Source organism: Neolamprologus multifasciatus, chromosome 14 (assembly GCF_963576455.1).
Source record: "Neolamprologus multifasciatus chromosome 14, fNeoMul1.2, whole genome shotgun sequence".
NCBI lineage: Eukaryota > Metazoa > Chordata > Actinopteri > Cichliformes > Cichlidae > Neolamprologus > Neolamprologus multifasciatus.
In genome coordinates, this window is record NC_140452.1 from 14,894,313 (window position 1) to 14,910,501 (window position 16,189).

At 39.1% G+C, this 16,189-nt stretch overlaps 1 protein-coding gene across 2 annotated transcripts; it reads right to left on the reverse strand.

Moving 5' to 3' along the window:
• Positions 1–870: 870 nt before the first annotated feature.
• Positions 871–11,818, reverse strand: prdm10 (PR domain containing 10). Of its 2 annotated transcripts, XM_085184362.1 has the most exons (24): positions 10,761–11,367; positions 10,404–10,537; positions 9,982–10,143; positions 9,370–9,429; positions 9,176–9,280; positions 8,517–8,691; positions 8,103–8,344; positions 7,702–7,902; positions 7,467–7,539; positions 7,195–7,312; positions 6,978–7,098; positions 6,395–6,664; positions 6,255–6,266; positions 5,708–6,052; positions 4,476–4,631; positions 4,206–4,385; positions 4,018–4,128; positions 3,212–3,412; positions 2,991–3,125; positions 2,705–2,875; positions 2,112–2,249; positions 1,731–1,905; positions 1,544–1,641; positions 871–1,279 (listed from the first exon to the last, which is right to left on the reverse strand). In XM_085184362.1, the coding sequence occupies exons 2-24, from the start codon at positions 10,473–10,475 to the stop codon at positions 1,091–1,093; spliced, it is 3,510 nt and encodes a 1,169-aa protein (XP_085040488.1). In that variant the 5' UTR covers positions 10,476–10,537; positions 10,761–11,367; the 3' UTR covers positions 871–1,090. The 2 variants fall into 2 exon arrangements, with proteins under 2 accessions (XP_085040488.1, XP_085040489.1); XM_085184363.1 differs by lacking the exons at positions 6,255–6,266; positions 10,761–11,367 and adding an exon at positions 11,663–11,818.
• Positions 11,819–16,189: the final 4,371 nt, after the last annotated feature.

The window sequence follows — 16,189 nt, forward strand, 5'->3', positions numbered from 1 at the left end:
CCACCTTGTTAAATTTATCCCACAAAGAATTAAGGCAGATCTGAGACAAAAGGGGTCCAACCAATTGTGCCTAGTAAAGTGTCTGCTGAGTGTATATTTAACTGTGTTCTAATATGTGGTGTAAAATGTCTTCATTGGATCATTTTTCAATAAGAAAGATACTAAAAATAAAGGAGGTTCTCTGGGATTTCAGAGTCAGGAGTGATGGAGTAAAGCTCCTCATAGTTATAATACATGTCTGCAGTCTTGTTCAAGGTTTCCAGGTTATTTCCAGATTATTTAAAGTCTAACAGCAACTGTATCTCCAAGAACGTTGCATTATAAAACCAAACATCATTTAGGTTACGACAATTACAACTGGCATCTAAAGTCAATAGAGTATCTTCAAAGAATGGAACAGTTTGTATTTACTTTACTAAACAGAGGTATGGTAACAAAGACAAATAATGAGTAAAATGACTCACTGGAAATTTCTGATTATCAAGTCAGTCCAGACTGTAAAATAAAAACAACCACATAGCAAAAAGTAACAGAGTTCAACAGAGTAAAATCATACCAGACATGAGCAACAATATTCTAGGATAACAGATAACATGTAACAAATGTGTTAGGACCATGACTCATTTCTGACATTTTGGAATATTTATTCCATTTTTTACAAATACTTTAAGGTATGTGTGCAAAATTACAGATATGCAAAATGGGATATCAAATCTGTAGAAGCTTCCCATCACTTCAATAAGTCAAGTATTAGCAGTTTCAATTCCAGTATCTTTTTTTAAAACATGTATTTAGGTTAGGGTTTGTTTTTTTTTATTTATAATCTGTCCAAAATAAAAGCATCACATTTTTTACTGTCGACTGACTTTATTTTTCTCAAAGTTCTGGCAGCTTGCAACACAACATTTAACACTTTACAGACACATAAAACTGTGTTGATGCATTTCATCTCTGTATATACACACGTGACAGTGGCATGATCACATGACAAGGTATTTGTTAATTCATGTGCGTACAAGCTGCTGTGGACAACATGCAGGATTAGTCCGTGAGTCTGCACTGGCTTTGCAAAGTAACATCACTGCACAGTTCAGGGCTTAGTGATGTGAACTTCACTGGTGCCACTACCATTTGTGGTTGTGGTGATGATGTACTGTGTGGTAGCTTGCTGATTCGTCGGCTGCTGCTCCAGTGGTTCGGTGTGTGTCTGGGTTGTGCTCTGAGGAAGAGCCTGTTTCGTCTCAAGCTCAGTCTGACCCTCAGAGATCACGTAGTGTGTCTGTTGGGATGATAACATTTCAAGTTATACAATAAATCTTTTTTCTTTTCCTTTGACTAGGAAAAAGCAGGTTTCAAGTTTCCGCCTCCTATTTTTACAGCATATTTACATAATCCAGCTTTTAACTGTAAATTATGAAGCATCATCTACTGTTAAGCAACACTTTCAAGTATGGAGCACTGAATATAAAAACATGTGCTCATTGTGTAGTACAAAGCCAAATTCAACTGTCATTTTCATCTAACAAATATCAAATTCACTCACCGTTTTCACCTGGTTGCTGCTGACTCCAGATACAGGAGTGCTAGCCTCAGCTATCACATACTGTGCATGAGGTAGTGCCATCATCTGGATTTCAGATGCTGGAAGAACAGGAATTTATGATTTGACTGGTAATCACAGAGCACAGAAGCATCAAAACATACGGCACGTGATTGGTTATGGTACTTACAGTATCCTCGGTAGTTCCAGTTTCCCGGTATGTAAGCGTGCTGCACCGTCCCCTGCTGCTGGGTGCTGCTTGTCTGGAGGGTGTGGCTCTGGGCTAAAGTGACAGGAGTCAGTTGGGCAGGGCTCAGCTCCTGACTAGTCTGCTGGGAGGTGGGGCTGAGGGGCTGACCAGTAACCTGAAAATCAGAAAAAGAGATTCGCGATTAACATTATGGTGCTTACAGGGTTTCACTAACATGCAGAAACAAACCTTATTACCCAAATACACTGAAGTTTCAAAACAACTTGTCACACAAACTACTTATTTGTTTTAAATGAGTCCTCAAACACAATAACTAATTACTCTAGCTTAAAATTATCCCCAGAGTCAGTGTGGGTTCACCTGGGTGGCACCTTGTCCAGAGCTTGAGGGCTCAGTAACCTGAATGTGTTGCACCTGGATTGGGTGCTGACTGTAACCATGAGGGTCGTGTAGCTGGTTCACATCTACTGTTGGGTGCTGGGAATGTGGGGAGGAAGCCTGGAAAACAGATAATATTACTTATACATAACTGATACATAGCAAACACTGTAACTATTTTGCTTGCATAGTTTCACACACAAAGACTGAAAGGTTCTTTAGAAGCAAAAACAACTAAAAGCAGCAATTTTCCAGAATTTTCACAGTAGCTGGTAGTTATTTTCAGCTCTAATTACAAATTCAAAAACCACAAAGAAAGTAACAAAAGCTTCAAAATTGCTAGTTTGAACCCTTAAATCAACAACGTCAACTTAATTAGATAATGAGAGAAAATTCTTCTTTTGATCAGGTAACCATATACAAGCCTCATTTCTGGAACTAGACCTGAGTTTACACCAGCATGTGGGCAGTTTATGGAACACCTGCATTCTTTTAGGCAGCATACTATCGAGATTATCAGCTTCTTAAGCATCTATGAACTTTTTAAATAATGTAGATTAGACTTTCATGCTTACCGGCGCTACCTGGACCACCTGAAGTTGAATGTGCTGTGGCTGGGACAAAGTACCTCCTGCCTGGGAGACAGGAATGTACTGGATCCTCTGGTAATCCCCCTGTGCTGTTCTATAGTCTGTGGTTAGTGTTTGAGAAAGTTCTGTCATAGCCTGGGTCAACAGATCTGTGGTCTGTGAAGAAAAGAAAATCCATACATTGAATATTATGAAATTTCCTATAGGCAAACTTTTCATTTATCCATGTAAGGCAATATCCTCCTTATGTTTTTGTTTTTTCTTTTCTTACCACTACAGCCTCAGCTGTGGTTCCATCTGTACTGATGACTGCAGGAGTGCTACTGATCACTGCTGTAGTCGGGATGGTGTTGGCTAGCTGAGCAAACTCTGGATGCTTTTTCCTGATATGTTGAACCATCTTAGTCTAAGAAAAAAAAAAGCACACCTTATTGTGATACTACAAACAATCTCTATGGTAACAAATTTCTTCTTTGATAAAACTTCACTTGCCTTGCTGCTGTACTGTTTGGAGCAGTGTGGACAGCAGACTGGTGCAGTAGCAATGGTACCTGTCAGCTGTGTGTGTGTGCTCAACATAGGGTCTGGCTCACCAGGAGCAGCTGGGCGTAACTTGCGGATGCTGGGAGGCAATTCTGCCCCTGGATGGTTTTTCAGTATGTGAGCTTTTCTCTTACTAGCACTCTTGTACACCTGCAGAGATCAGTTCATTTGATAGATTTAGGTCCCTTTCACACTGAATACAAACAAACTGGCACCGATTAATATCCGGCGCTTGACTCCAGTGGGAATTGGTACACCTGGCATTTACTCATAGATAAAACAATGGCAATGATGAGGTGTAGTTATTGGCTTTAGCTCCAGTTAAGAGTGATTAAAAATGACACCGAGGTGGACACATGAAGTTATTTTAGTTGTTGTTTCCCATGGCAACTTTTGAAAATCTTTTTCAAAAATCTATTAAGCGCCAAATAAACGTATTTAGACATGTAACCGATGATATATTGGAAAACTAAGAACATAAAACACCTCTGCTGGTAGTGAAAGAAGAATTATCCAATAATTTGTTGTTTTTGGTTTAAAAACTCAATTTATATGAGACTGAAAGCTGATTACTTGCCATCAGAAACAAACTGATGTGACTTGCCCTATGACAACCCAGAAAGGATCCAGCCCCTCCACAACCACGATTTGATAAATGCATAGATGGACAACAGGCTATACTTTAAAATAAACAAATCAGTCCATCCCCAAGCTCCCTGTGGACAGAAAGGGGGGGGGGGGGGGGATTAACAAACCTTGTCACAGTACTGGCAGAAGTAGTCCCTGTTGGGCTTGATAATTGGCAGCGTTAGCTCAGGCACGTCATCAATACGCATCTCTGGATGACGCTTGGACAAATGATTAACCTGTAACCAGAAGAATAAGAGTCACGACCACTGGAATTCAATATCAGGTTAACATCTCTCCGTGAGTTGTAGCTCACCAGCATTCCTCTGCGTCTGAATCCCATCATGCACACTCTGCATTTGAACATGAAGCTCTCAAAGTCAGTGGTGGGGACCTTTAGTTTGAGGGTTTTGGAGCGGTGGATCCGGTCAGCCTTCTTGGCCTCTCTGTCAGGATTGTGCATCCGCTGCATGTGCTCCCGCAGCTTATCTTTTCTCTTATGACAAAAAAATGTCAGATTAGAACACATAACTATAAACTAACCTTATCAAGTGTTATCTCTCAATGCTGTTCCTTTTAATCTTACCTTGAACTGTTTGCCACATGTTGAGCACAGGAAGTCCTTGCGGTCAGAGTGGCGCAACATGTGCAAACGCAGCTTGTCAGGTCGACAGAAGGCCTTGTCACAGTCTGGGCACTGGAAGTTCTTCTCTGAATGGAAGCAGCGGATGTGCTTCTTTACCTAAAGAAAGGCATAGTTTGTGGTCTGGAACTGAGTGTCTATATGTCTGTAAAGACATCTGAAACCTCATAACAGCATTAAACGTTTTAGTCACAAAAACATCAATGTGCTTGGAAATGGGCCATCTTTAACCTTGACCTACTAATTGAAGAAAACATTCAGCTTTAAATCCGCCTGTTTAGAGCTGCTTGTAAGGAGAATTAAAAAACAAAAAAATGAGGCTATTTCAAATAGCTTTATAGGCTAATATGGCTTAATTCACAAACCTTTTTTTTTTTTTGTTTATTCTTTGCAAACCATAGACATGAAAGTAGGTCCGATCAACATGTTTAGTGACTATGCCCATGAAACCAAAAGCTGTACCTGATTTAAATTTGACTGCCCCCTTAAAGGTTTTCTCTTTCTGCAGCAACAACCTGCTCTGGATGCTCTACACTTGTATACCTGAAGGTCTCATTCTGACACCTTGTAATTTCACTCATGACCTCAAACTCAAGTAAAGGAACAATTATGAAATTCTCTGTCAAACCGACCCGACCTTCCTGTCGAAGAAAATCACCAGTGATGAGGTCTGAGTCTCCCGTGTGAAAGCACAGACAAAACCACAGATTTCATGCCTAAAATGGGCTCAGGTAAACGGAATGAAACTTATATAGCACCTTTCTACATAATTTGAGCACTCAAAACACTTGCTACTATTCAGTCAAACATCCATACAGCACTTTTATCTTTTTAAATCTAGCATTCACACACACGCATACACCATGGGAGCAAATATTTAGTGAAAACAACCTTCTTTCTCTTCCTTGTCTTCAAAATAAAATTCTAGCAGGAGCAAGTCGTAGGAACTGTAGCCAAAGTTAAAAGCAGGTGGAGTCTGATTTTTTTTTTCATCTCACCTTGTATGACAAAAGACTTTTTTAAACAAGAACAGAAAAGTATTTCAGGTACAAGGTCAGAGCTGTACAATTGTTGGTCAGCTAAAATGTCACACGTTAGCTAAGGTCATGTCCAACAAATTCTGTTAGCCCTGAAGGCTAGCTGTTAGCTCATTTAAAAATCACTGTTTCACTAACCTGGATGAAATCACTAAATGTCTTCTTGCACGTAGGACAAGCAAAGAAGCCATCCACAGCATGGACGCCTACATGGTCTTTGAGCAGGTCCAGCCTTTCAAAAGTTTCTGGGCACAGGAGACAAGAATAGGAGCGATTCTCTGTGTGCACCAGGAGATGATCATCCAGGGCTGAATCAGTCGTGAAGCTCTTGCTGCAAATGTGGCAGGAAAAGGTGTAGGCTTCCCGACCATGGACTCGCAGGTGCTGTTCCAGCTTGTCTTTGTCCCGGAAGGCCTTCCCACAGTGGGTGCATTTAAAAGGACGGAAACTCTTCCTGATAAAAAGATGCTGCAGCGCTGCATTCTGCAAAAGAGAGAGACAGAGATCTACTAGCAGATAGCTCAGCAATGTTTTCTGAAATCAGCTAAGACACACAAAGAGGCTGACAGATGCAGTGGAGTGTGCCAGAGGAGGGTATCTCCTGAGAAAAACATTAAACTATGGAAAATGACAAAAGGAATCCCTGAACCTTGCGTTTTTCATTCATCCTCCAGGTTCCACCTACCTGCACATCCATCTGTGAGGGAAGCAGGCATTGAGGAAGAGAGACACACTGTTGTAAAGCAAGCATGGGCACTATGGCACCACATAAGCTAAATGAAAAGGTAAATGTTGCCTTTCAGCAGACAGAATCTCCAGTTTTACCCGTATTCTCTTGGCACGACGCATGTCTTGCGATGTGAGATGAGCATCTGATTGGACACTCTGTGCCGGATCCTCCTTTAATGGAATAGGCAGGTCTGTACTGGGGGGCGGCGCTACAGACTCTGGAACGGGTTCCCCAGCAGGAGGTATAAGCTGACTCTCTGTCTCTGTCCCGACCTCCCCTTCTGACTCTATCTCCACCACCTTTAGCCCATTCTGAGCTCCCTCTGCGTGGTCTTCCACTGGTTTCTCTGTCAATTCGAGCATTTCCTAATAAAAAGATAAAGGGGATATTGTCATTTAGTCTTCCTACTCATCATTTCCCTATTTAGCATTTTTTGACTAATGTTATGATTTGATGAGTTAACATTTTAGTTCTTTTACTTTGCTCTAAGACAAAAGTACAAATGACTTTTGTCTCATCAAACAAGTATTTTATGCATTAGGATTTCAAATGATTGCTTCATAATATCTTAATCCGTAACTTTCCAAAGAATCACTTTGTCTATAAAATATCTCAAATCAGTGTTAAATCTTGACCTACTCCATTAATCAACACAGCATGTATTAATGCGCCACTTACTGTTGTCTTCTCTCCACTAGTATCTACTGGTGGATCCAAACGTATAAATTTAGGTGGGCGTCCAGGTCTTCTTCCTGTCCCAAACCTCTTCCTGCCTCTTCCTCGGCCCCGGCCTCTAGACCTGTGCGATTTGAACAAGAGCGAAGACGTGATTGGGGCTGAATGCATTAAAAATAAAAAGAACAATTTGAGATAAGGTGATAAAAAAAAGTTTTACCTGGTAACAGAGTTTAATTTGTCATCGTGCATATTGAGATGTTGCTGCAGTTGTTCAGAGCTCACAAAGCGACGGTTACACTCATAACAAGGCCAGTTCTTCTCTTGCTCCCGAAGCACTGTAGAAACAGGAGAAAGTGAGAAACAGAAGGAACCATGACAAAAACAATAACACATCACCTTTCTGATAGTTTAATACTTCCGATTAAAATAAGCAGGACAGAGGCATGGTGTTAATATTAAGAACAGTAAGGACGGAGAGCTGAGACTCACCTTTTCTCTCTTCTTCTGTAACATCATGAAGTTTTTGATTTACAAACTCTGCATATGATGCTGCATACCACACCTGCAATGGAAAATCTCATTAAAAAGACAGATTCCAGTAGTTTCCTTAGATATCCTTCATGTTTTGCACACTGATTGACTCTCCTATTAGTTCTGGTTTGCGGCCTCTTAAAGCAGTTAAATCAAACTCAAATGAATGCATTCTGCTCTGAACAACACTGACCTTTAGCTCTTGCTTGGGTTGGATATTCTTGATAGTTGTGTAAAATATCTCTGAGCCGTACTGGTAGGCCACCAAGTTCTGCTCTAGGTGATTCTGAGCAGGTCTCACAAACATCATCCAGTTGCAACTGTCCTCATCAGAAAGGTCCAACCACATGTCATTAGACTTCTCTCCATCCTTCTCTGCATCCAGCAGACACACCTTAGTTAAAAAAAAAGGAAGACAGATCACCAATCCAGTTTAAATCCCTGCTTAGGAGCTGTTTATATAGACATAAAAACTTTGTGGTACCCTGTATTTTCCCAGAATTCTCACTTACATTTTTTTCTTCATTAGAACAGTGCAAGAAAATACAATTAAATAAATGTTGTAAATATCAGTGCTGTGCAGCGATTACTTACTTTCAAGTGAATGTAGTGGTCCTGCAACTCGTTCTGTGGAACCAGTGGCCCCTCCACAGGACCAAATTGTGTGCGCTTTGGGATGCGTCTCTTAGAAAACACTCCGCCCAGGAAGCGGTCAATGTACAGGACCAGAGGAAGACTGGCTCTTGCTTTGGACATCACCGGCCGGTTGGGGATGGGGTGGAGAGGACCGTGCTTCAGACAAACTGAGGGGTTTGCAATATTACACTCCTCGCACCCTGACAGACCACAAAAATAAGAGCAAAGTCACCACCAATAGGTATAAAAAAATCTAACTGAAAACCTTTTAAGGAAACTCACTTTCACTAAAATCTAAAAAAGGCATTTTGGCAACCCATATGAGGAAGCATAACCATAACATTGGACTTTTATTGACAACACTTAACTTACAGAGGTTGTGAGGGTTAAATGATTGAGGCTGATGCAGTTCCCAGTCGTCCATCTCAGAGTCTTCATCCTCATCTTCATCAGAATCGTCTGTTGAGTCTGTGGCCCCAAGAGGACTAGAAGGAGGGTCTGCAATGTCACCCATGGAGGTGAGAGAATTGGACACAGACAACTGCTCCTGTGGGGGTGGGGGGGATTCCAAACAATGTAACAACATTCTTTGATATTTTTACACAAGTTAAAATTGTTTATAGGTCTTCCAAACATGTAAAAACTAATCACGTAGTCATTTTAAAGTCAGGAAACATTTCTCTATATTCTTTTTGAGGGACTGATGCTGAAATGAAAACGTTAGCTAGTGAGATTTCTCAGGATGATTTTTGTTGCTAATCCATCATATGTCATTATTTATGCAGTGCAGTATGTCAGTAGAAAAAGAAAGACTGCATGCATCTGGTTACAGCAATAACTGGTAATAATATTACAAAATAATGTTTCTGCTTGAATTTGTCAATTAGAAAGATGAAGCTCATCATTCATGAAACAGTTTGTGCTTGTGTTTCCCTACTTTGTACCTGAATGGATGTTAAAAACAAAAGCAGACAAAGGCTATTTACTTGTTTGAAAAGCTAAACAGCTCCACACAAACAATGCATCCTCACCTGGGAAACCGGCTCCAGGATAGCTTGTGGTGCATCAGCTACATTACTGAGAACATGCAGATTGGCTGCATTCATGTTCTGCCCGCCAGGCAGTAGGACTGTGACCTATAAACGACATTTAATTGGTTAGGGGTTCTCTAAAAACAATGTGGTGCAAAGAGAGCAGGTAATTTGAAAAAAGCTGATAAACTCACCTGTTGAGTTGTACCGTCCTGCTGAATGTAAGCCACTTGTGGCTGATCAGCAAATACGGTCTGAAAGAACAATGAGGTGAGTATGTGTACTTTGCAGTGAATAATGTTGTCAGCACATGGCCTAAGTGAACACGCCGCCATCCATCCACTGCCTGAAACCATCTTTTATTTCAACCTTCTTTAACTTTAAACAGTTGGCTTGTTTGTCTGTTTTATCCATATTAGGCATATCTGTCCAAATTGACACCACAGAGCCAAGACATGAAAAAAAAAATGACCTGAATCTGAGCTATTAGAGCGGTCTGATACCTGAACTTTTGTCTCACAGAGAATACTTGGACATCAACAGCATTACTTGAAACTTTGGCTATATCGAATATGGCCAAAGTATAATTATAATTATTATTTTTTGCAAACTGTCTTATATAAGTCATGAAGAATGGCTCTCATAAAACAGGAGCCTAGTTAACACATAACACATTGTGTCCTGTTTGTATTAAGCACCAAACACTGCCTGCCTAACAGGGCATATCATCCTACTTACACATGGCATGTACATGCCTAAAATGTCAGATAAAAAATATCTCTCCTCTGAATAATATCCCATCTTACCTGAGTGCCATCTGCAGGGTGTATGTAGACCAGTGTGTGCTCTGCAGACTCTACCGAGGTATAGGAGTTTCCATCTGCTGTATAAACCACCTGCTGCTGTCCTCTGTCTGCCTGATCCCCACTGTACACTATTTGGGCCACAGTGCCACCTTCAAAATGCACCTGCAACATGTGTATACATAACACAAAAGCTTTGAACCATCTGCAGCAATATTACATCTGATTTGATGAGCAGGAAACATTTTTTAGATGGGTCACTCTTTTCCATAAAAGTGAATGGTGAATTGACGATTTAGCAGCCACCTGTGCCAGCTGACAGAAAGTGGGTGTGTGCAAAAGATCAATTGTTAACATGCTTAAATTATTATTATTATTATACATCTTGCATCTTTTCAGTTTGTATGACTCTGCTGTAGGTGGACCTGTGTGCCGTTGCTTGAGTCACTGTTAACAGTCTGACTCCACACTGCTGAGGGTTCCTGCTTGGTCTCCATGGCAGCAAGGTGCCAGGCCTTTCACCACAACGATAACTTCCCTCCTTAGACAGCCGCGGTGTCTGCAATCCACAGAGATAAGAGGATTTGTGTTATTTTAATTAAAATAACAAAACATAATGATAAATAGAATAGCTAATACAGAAGGGGAGACGCTCATGTCATTGGTAGTTTGACATCTAAAATCATAGACTAGCATTCAGAATTAAATTTTTTGCAGTTTTTTTTTTTTCTACAGAAATGTCAATATTGTTAAGTATATTTATGAATGGGTGTCTGTCACACCTTCATCCATGTCATATTATACTTGTCGTTGTATTAGTAGCTGTGAAGCTGCAACAATGGAGTACTGCAGTAGCCACTTTTGGGCTACATGGAAAAAGATTCGAGCCCATAGGCCGTTTGAAGCTGAAATTTTGGCTCGCCATACAGCGTTTCGCTCGGGTGACAGAGCATGCAAGCCAAAATAAAGGCAGCATGTTTCTTCGTGCACAGAAAGGACACATAAGACTCTCAGCGGGGGTACGAGGGAAAAGGCGGTTTGCCGGCAAGGCCGCCCGGAAAACTGTGTCTAAATACAACCGCACATCGGCACAAAAACCACGGTGAAAAATCATGTCTCGGTAAAGTCATTCAGAAATCTACTTGGTATAATCAATATTAGATTCAATTCCCCCCTATTTTAACCCCGCAGGTTCTCAGTCCCAACCGGACCATACCACAAAAACCAGTGCTGTAGAAACCCGGGCATATACTGCACTGCTACAGTAGCATTACGCTCATATAGTCCCAATGTAAGGCCGCACTTTGAGACAAACATAACTTGTCAAGCTGAATGACATGGACCACATTTTACATTTTTTTAAGAACATTGGTTTTGAAGCGCTAAGGGCCTGAATTATTTGGGTAGACCCACCCGTCCCCCATTTCTAGTTGAGTCCAGCCCTTCAAGTCTACTGTGAACAAGGAAGAACAGGCTCCATTTTGGGTGGGACTAACAACAACGGCTACATCTGAAGAGACCTACAGAAAAAAATACATTTTGTACCGATTTAGCTACGCTTAAACAATACGCACATTTAATGTACAGTAACAGAGAGACTACGAAGCGATCGAGCTACAGAACGGGTCGTTAATCAGTCCCGGGTTTTCTTTAATTTTCTGGAAAACGTACAAGTTGTTCTTACCTCAGAATGGTAGCTGCAGAGATGGCCGCATTGCATATATTAACATAATCTGCCTGGTAACTCGCAAGCTCGTGGTTTCTGATTGGCAGTTAGTTACTTAAGAACAGGCGGGTGTGTTAGTTTAAGACGTTATTTTAACAAAATGTTTTTTTGTATTCAGAGGATATATAAATTATTTTAAAATAAACACTGATGTTATAGTTGTAACTTTCTTTCGTTCTAGTTATAACATTTTAGTTTTAGCAGTTCATTTACAGCCAATCAAAAAATTATACCCTGTGGTCATCTAATTATATTTAATCTTATCTACAGAGGCGATTCACAACCTTTCAAAGTTGTGGTAACATTTTTACCACAGCCATATGTGGAATGTACTATTAAATCTCTTTATTTCTACATATAAATATTTTTTTTTTTTTATGTCTGTTAAAGAGTGGAGTTGTGACTTAAATACCACTGGAAGCACGACTGGTCGATTTCCTGTCGTGGACGCGTAGAAAGTAACGATCATCAAGTCAATTTAGCTGTAATACAGATTTATTTCCGGTACTTCCGGTTGTTACTGTTTTGGCCTGAAAAGGCACGAAGTCCACCTGCTACAACGTATCTTTTTATGTGCTAATGTGCTAGTTGTAGTACTTAGTTTCAGACAATTCTATTACTAATGTCTGCGTGTCTTTTGAAGCTGATTACCGGAACAATGAAATGCCTGTTTTTCTTGCAGTGATGTTGCAGAATCAGAATACTTTATTCATTCCTACGTAAGTTATGTGATTACAGTTGCTGCAAAACAATAAGAACAGTAACAGATTAAATGAAGTTTAATAATACAATATAGTACAATGTTAAATAATAATAAAAGAAATAGCTCTAATATATACAAATAGCTCAATTATAAATATCCAGAATATTACAGGGATTGAATATGTATATTGCTCTCATAGTTGCAATGCTAGTGCCCTTAGATCTCCACTAGAGAGAGCCAAATACTCCTGGTAGAGGTTTTTCATGTTTATCTCGCTTTTAATGCAGTATTAAAATTATTTATTCCAGTATGATACTACTGGGTTTGCGATCCAGTAACGTTTGTAACCTTCAAGAAATTAGGCCACAATGGTTGCTTTGTTTGATTGCTATAAAAGTAGATTTGCCATCACTTCAATCAAGTGCAATATAAACAATCATTGATTCTTGCACTTCAGTCTATGCTCAATCACCCACCATTTTTCATTTCCTGTTATTTTTTTGTTTGTTTGGTTTACAAAACCATTAAGAGAACTTTGAGTGTTTGAACAGAAAGCCATCCATAATTGTGAAATGCAGCAATTTAGGAAAGACTTGAGCTCCTCATTCAGATAACAGCCTGGACTAAGTATATGAGCAAGATTGTCAGTGGAATAACCTCACTGCAGAAAAATATTACAACTTTGCCTTTTATGGTGGAGCCGCTGCACAGAATAGACTGTAAAAGATATGTGAAACCCTGCTTTGAGTGTTTTGAAGAGCATTTAAATGACTTTTATTGAGGAAAACCATCTCTTACCTATTCAAAAAAGTACAGCAACAGGGAGACTGGCTAGAACTGAACTGAAGCAAGAAACTTCAAGATGAGTTTCTCACTGTCCTCAAGTGGTTTGGCTGAAACCCAGACTGAAACACTGAGTATCTGTGAATAAACCTGATGATGCTTCCTAGTATGCTTAAGAGAATCTGCCAACAAGAATGAGAAATCATCTAAATCAAGGGTGTCAAACATAAAGCCCGGAGGCCAGAACGGAATCCAATTTAGCCCAATAGGTTGGCTTTAGGAAATGTGAAGCAAGGCATAAATGTTTAACTTTTAACTGTATTTTCATAAGTTTTACAGCTTTGGCTTCTGATAAACACTTCCCTCATTGCCATTCATACTATCCCAAAGTAAATAAGTAATATATAAACAGGGAAATCACAGAAATGTTCCTGTTTTTTCACATCTATTATTTTCTGCTGGTCTACTTTTTTTTAACATGTAAAAAGGGGCATTTTCTCTAAATTAAAATATATAATAAAACTTTCTGTTTTATTGTTAGAGGGCACTCTGGGCTCCAAGAACTTTTTATCTAATTTTATACAATTTAATCCCAAAGAGTCACGCAGAGAGATTTACACAAACCCACTAGATCCTGCTGATTTCATGTAATGAATGAGTACTAAATACTTAACTGGGGGAAACTGACACGTTGTGAGTTTGGTTACTTCATACTGAGACAATTCCTTAAACCTCTGAAATGTAACTCCACAATTCACGTTGGATTTTGAATGCCTTCAGATAACTAAGTAATTAACAGGTAGCATTACATTCAAGTGAACTTATTTTATACAGCCAAAGCAATTTTTTATTAAATAAATAATTTTAAAACAACAACAACAAAGTAAACATGTCATTTGCTGCATTCTCATTGGACTATATTAGCTGGCAAGCCGAAACAGGAAATTAATTATCTCTCTTTTTTTTCTGGATGTATTTTTACTCAGGTATCTGGGGATCAAACTGACACATACCAAAATTAGTCTAAACATATGCAAATTAGAAATGGCTCTGACACGTCTAACAACTGATGTTATAAAAATGAATAACCGATCCGTGCATGCTGCCTGGAGCAAAAATCAAATTTACATGAGGCTTTTTTCAATAAACCATCAGAGAGAAATAGAACTGACACTCTAGTAAAACAAACTCAAGTCACAAAACACCCAAGCTGCATGTGTGTGTGACCGTGTGTTTATAATTACCTTATTTAAACAAAGAAAATCTAATTTTCTTCTGTGATGTTATGTTCAAAACTGAGGCATGCTGCTCACATGATTTGCAGTCTTGTAAAATAGTCAAAGTCTATTCACTATGTTTGTATACAAATACTATGAACAAGACAAGTATCAACGGGTATCGTTTTAGTGAACATATTCTGTTTAGCTAACAGCCAAAATGAGTAAATTTTGCCAAATGGACCATTGTAGAAAGACAGAGATGCCCAAAAGAATCCTGAAAGCTTCTTCAGAGCTTTCAGGTGGAACGTCTCCATAGACCTGGCATCCAGACCTCCACATGTACAAGACTGTTTATTTGTTTGCCACATGATGATGTACTCCTAGCCATGCTTTCTTTCAGCTTCAGTCCCATTCACAATATTACAGCATAACCTTTCTGATTTAAAAAGCTAAAAGAGAAAGCTAAACAAACTAAAGTGATGTTCTTAAATTAGAAATCTAACTAGAAAACTGAACCTTTCATGTATTACTACAGTTCAAGGTTCTGAGATTGAGTTAGTATCTCAGTACAAGTACTTTGAAATTACAATTGATGACTCACTATTGTTCACACCTCACATTAAGCAGCTGGTCAAGAAATATAAACTGAAACTTGGGTTTTACTTTAGAAGAAAGTCCTGTTTCTCATTTGAGGCAAGACAGAGCGTTGTAGTTTCTACTTTTATTATTGGACTTGATTACAGTGATGTTACTTATATGCATGTGTCCAGGGAAGACCTACGTATGCTAGTTTCCATCTATCAAGCACACTGAGATTCATTACAAGTTTTAAAACTCTTATTCACCGCTGAACATTGTATGCATGGGTTGGGTGGATTCAACCACTGGGATATTCTTATCTATAAGGTTATTGTTGGTTTGCTCCCATCTTATTTATAGACTTACATTCATCAAAATGTGTGGGAGGTCTTAGGTCCTAAGAGTTATTCATTTTACCTGTTTCAAAGGTTTGCAAATTATATATGCATTTTATACACTGTATGTATGTGTAGTATTGTTGCATTGTTTTCTTTTAGTTAAGTATGTAAAAGCTTATTCCACTAATCTGTTAAAAATATTAAATCATTGGCATCAGTATGTCAGTAAATGTGTGTAAAAGAATGTGTGTAGAGATTATGTCAAAATATTATTATTATTATTATTATTATTATTATTATTATTATTATTATTATTATGTAAACATTTTTAAAGCCAACTGTACTCCACATTTGTGGTGCAGTAATGCAAACCTGAAGATTCAGATGGGTTAAAATTATGCTTCGGGATTCTGCTCAAGCTTTTAAGATGAATAAAGTACAAGCCAAATGGTTGTGACCAGTAATGCTGCTACCTTTCATGTTGTGTTCATACATTTTATGTATACATTTATTATTATAAAAATGCAGCGGTACTGACTTTAAGTGACACATGAAAAAGAAACTCGCCCATATTCCTCGTTTCCGGAAACGTTGGCACAAAAGCTCACTGTCTGAAAATAAGTTCGTCTTTAAGTGAAGAAGTCTTATAGCCCACAGCTTATTGCAGATACATATAGTTAGGTATATTTCCTTTAGTAAATGACATTATTCCTCCAATAAGTGTCCCAATATTTTGCGTCAGCTGTTAATTCTAATGTGCTTTATATTTTGGGTGGATGGTGATTGCGCGCTAGCCGCCTGATGGCGCAGTGCGCACTGCTCCGGATCAGAGGAACCAGGGGAGGGAGGAGGCAGCAGAGGC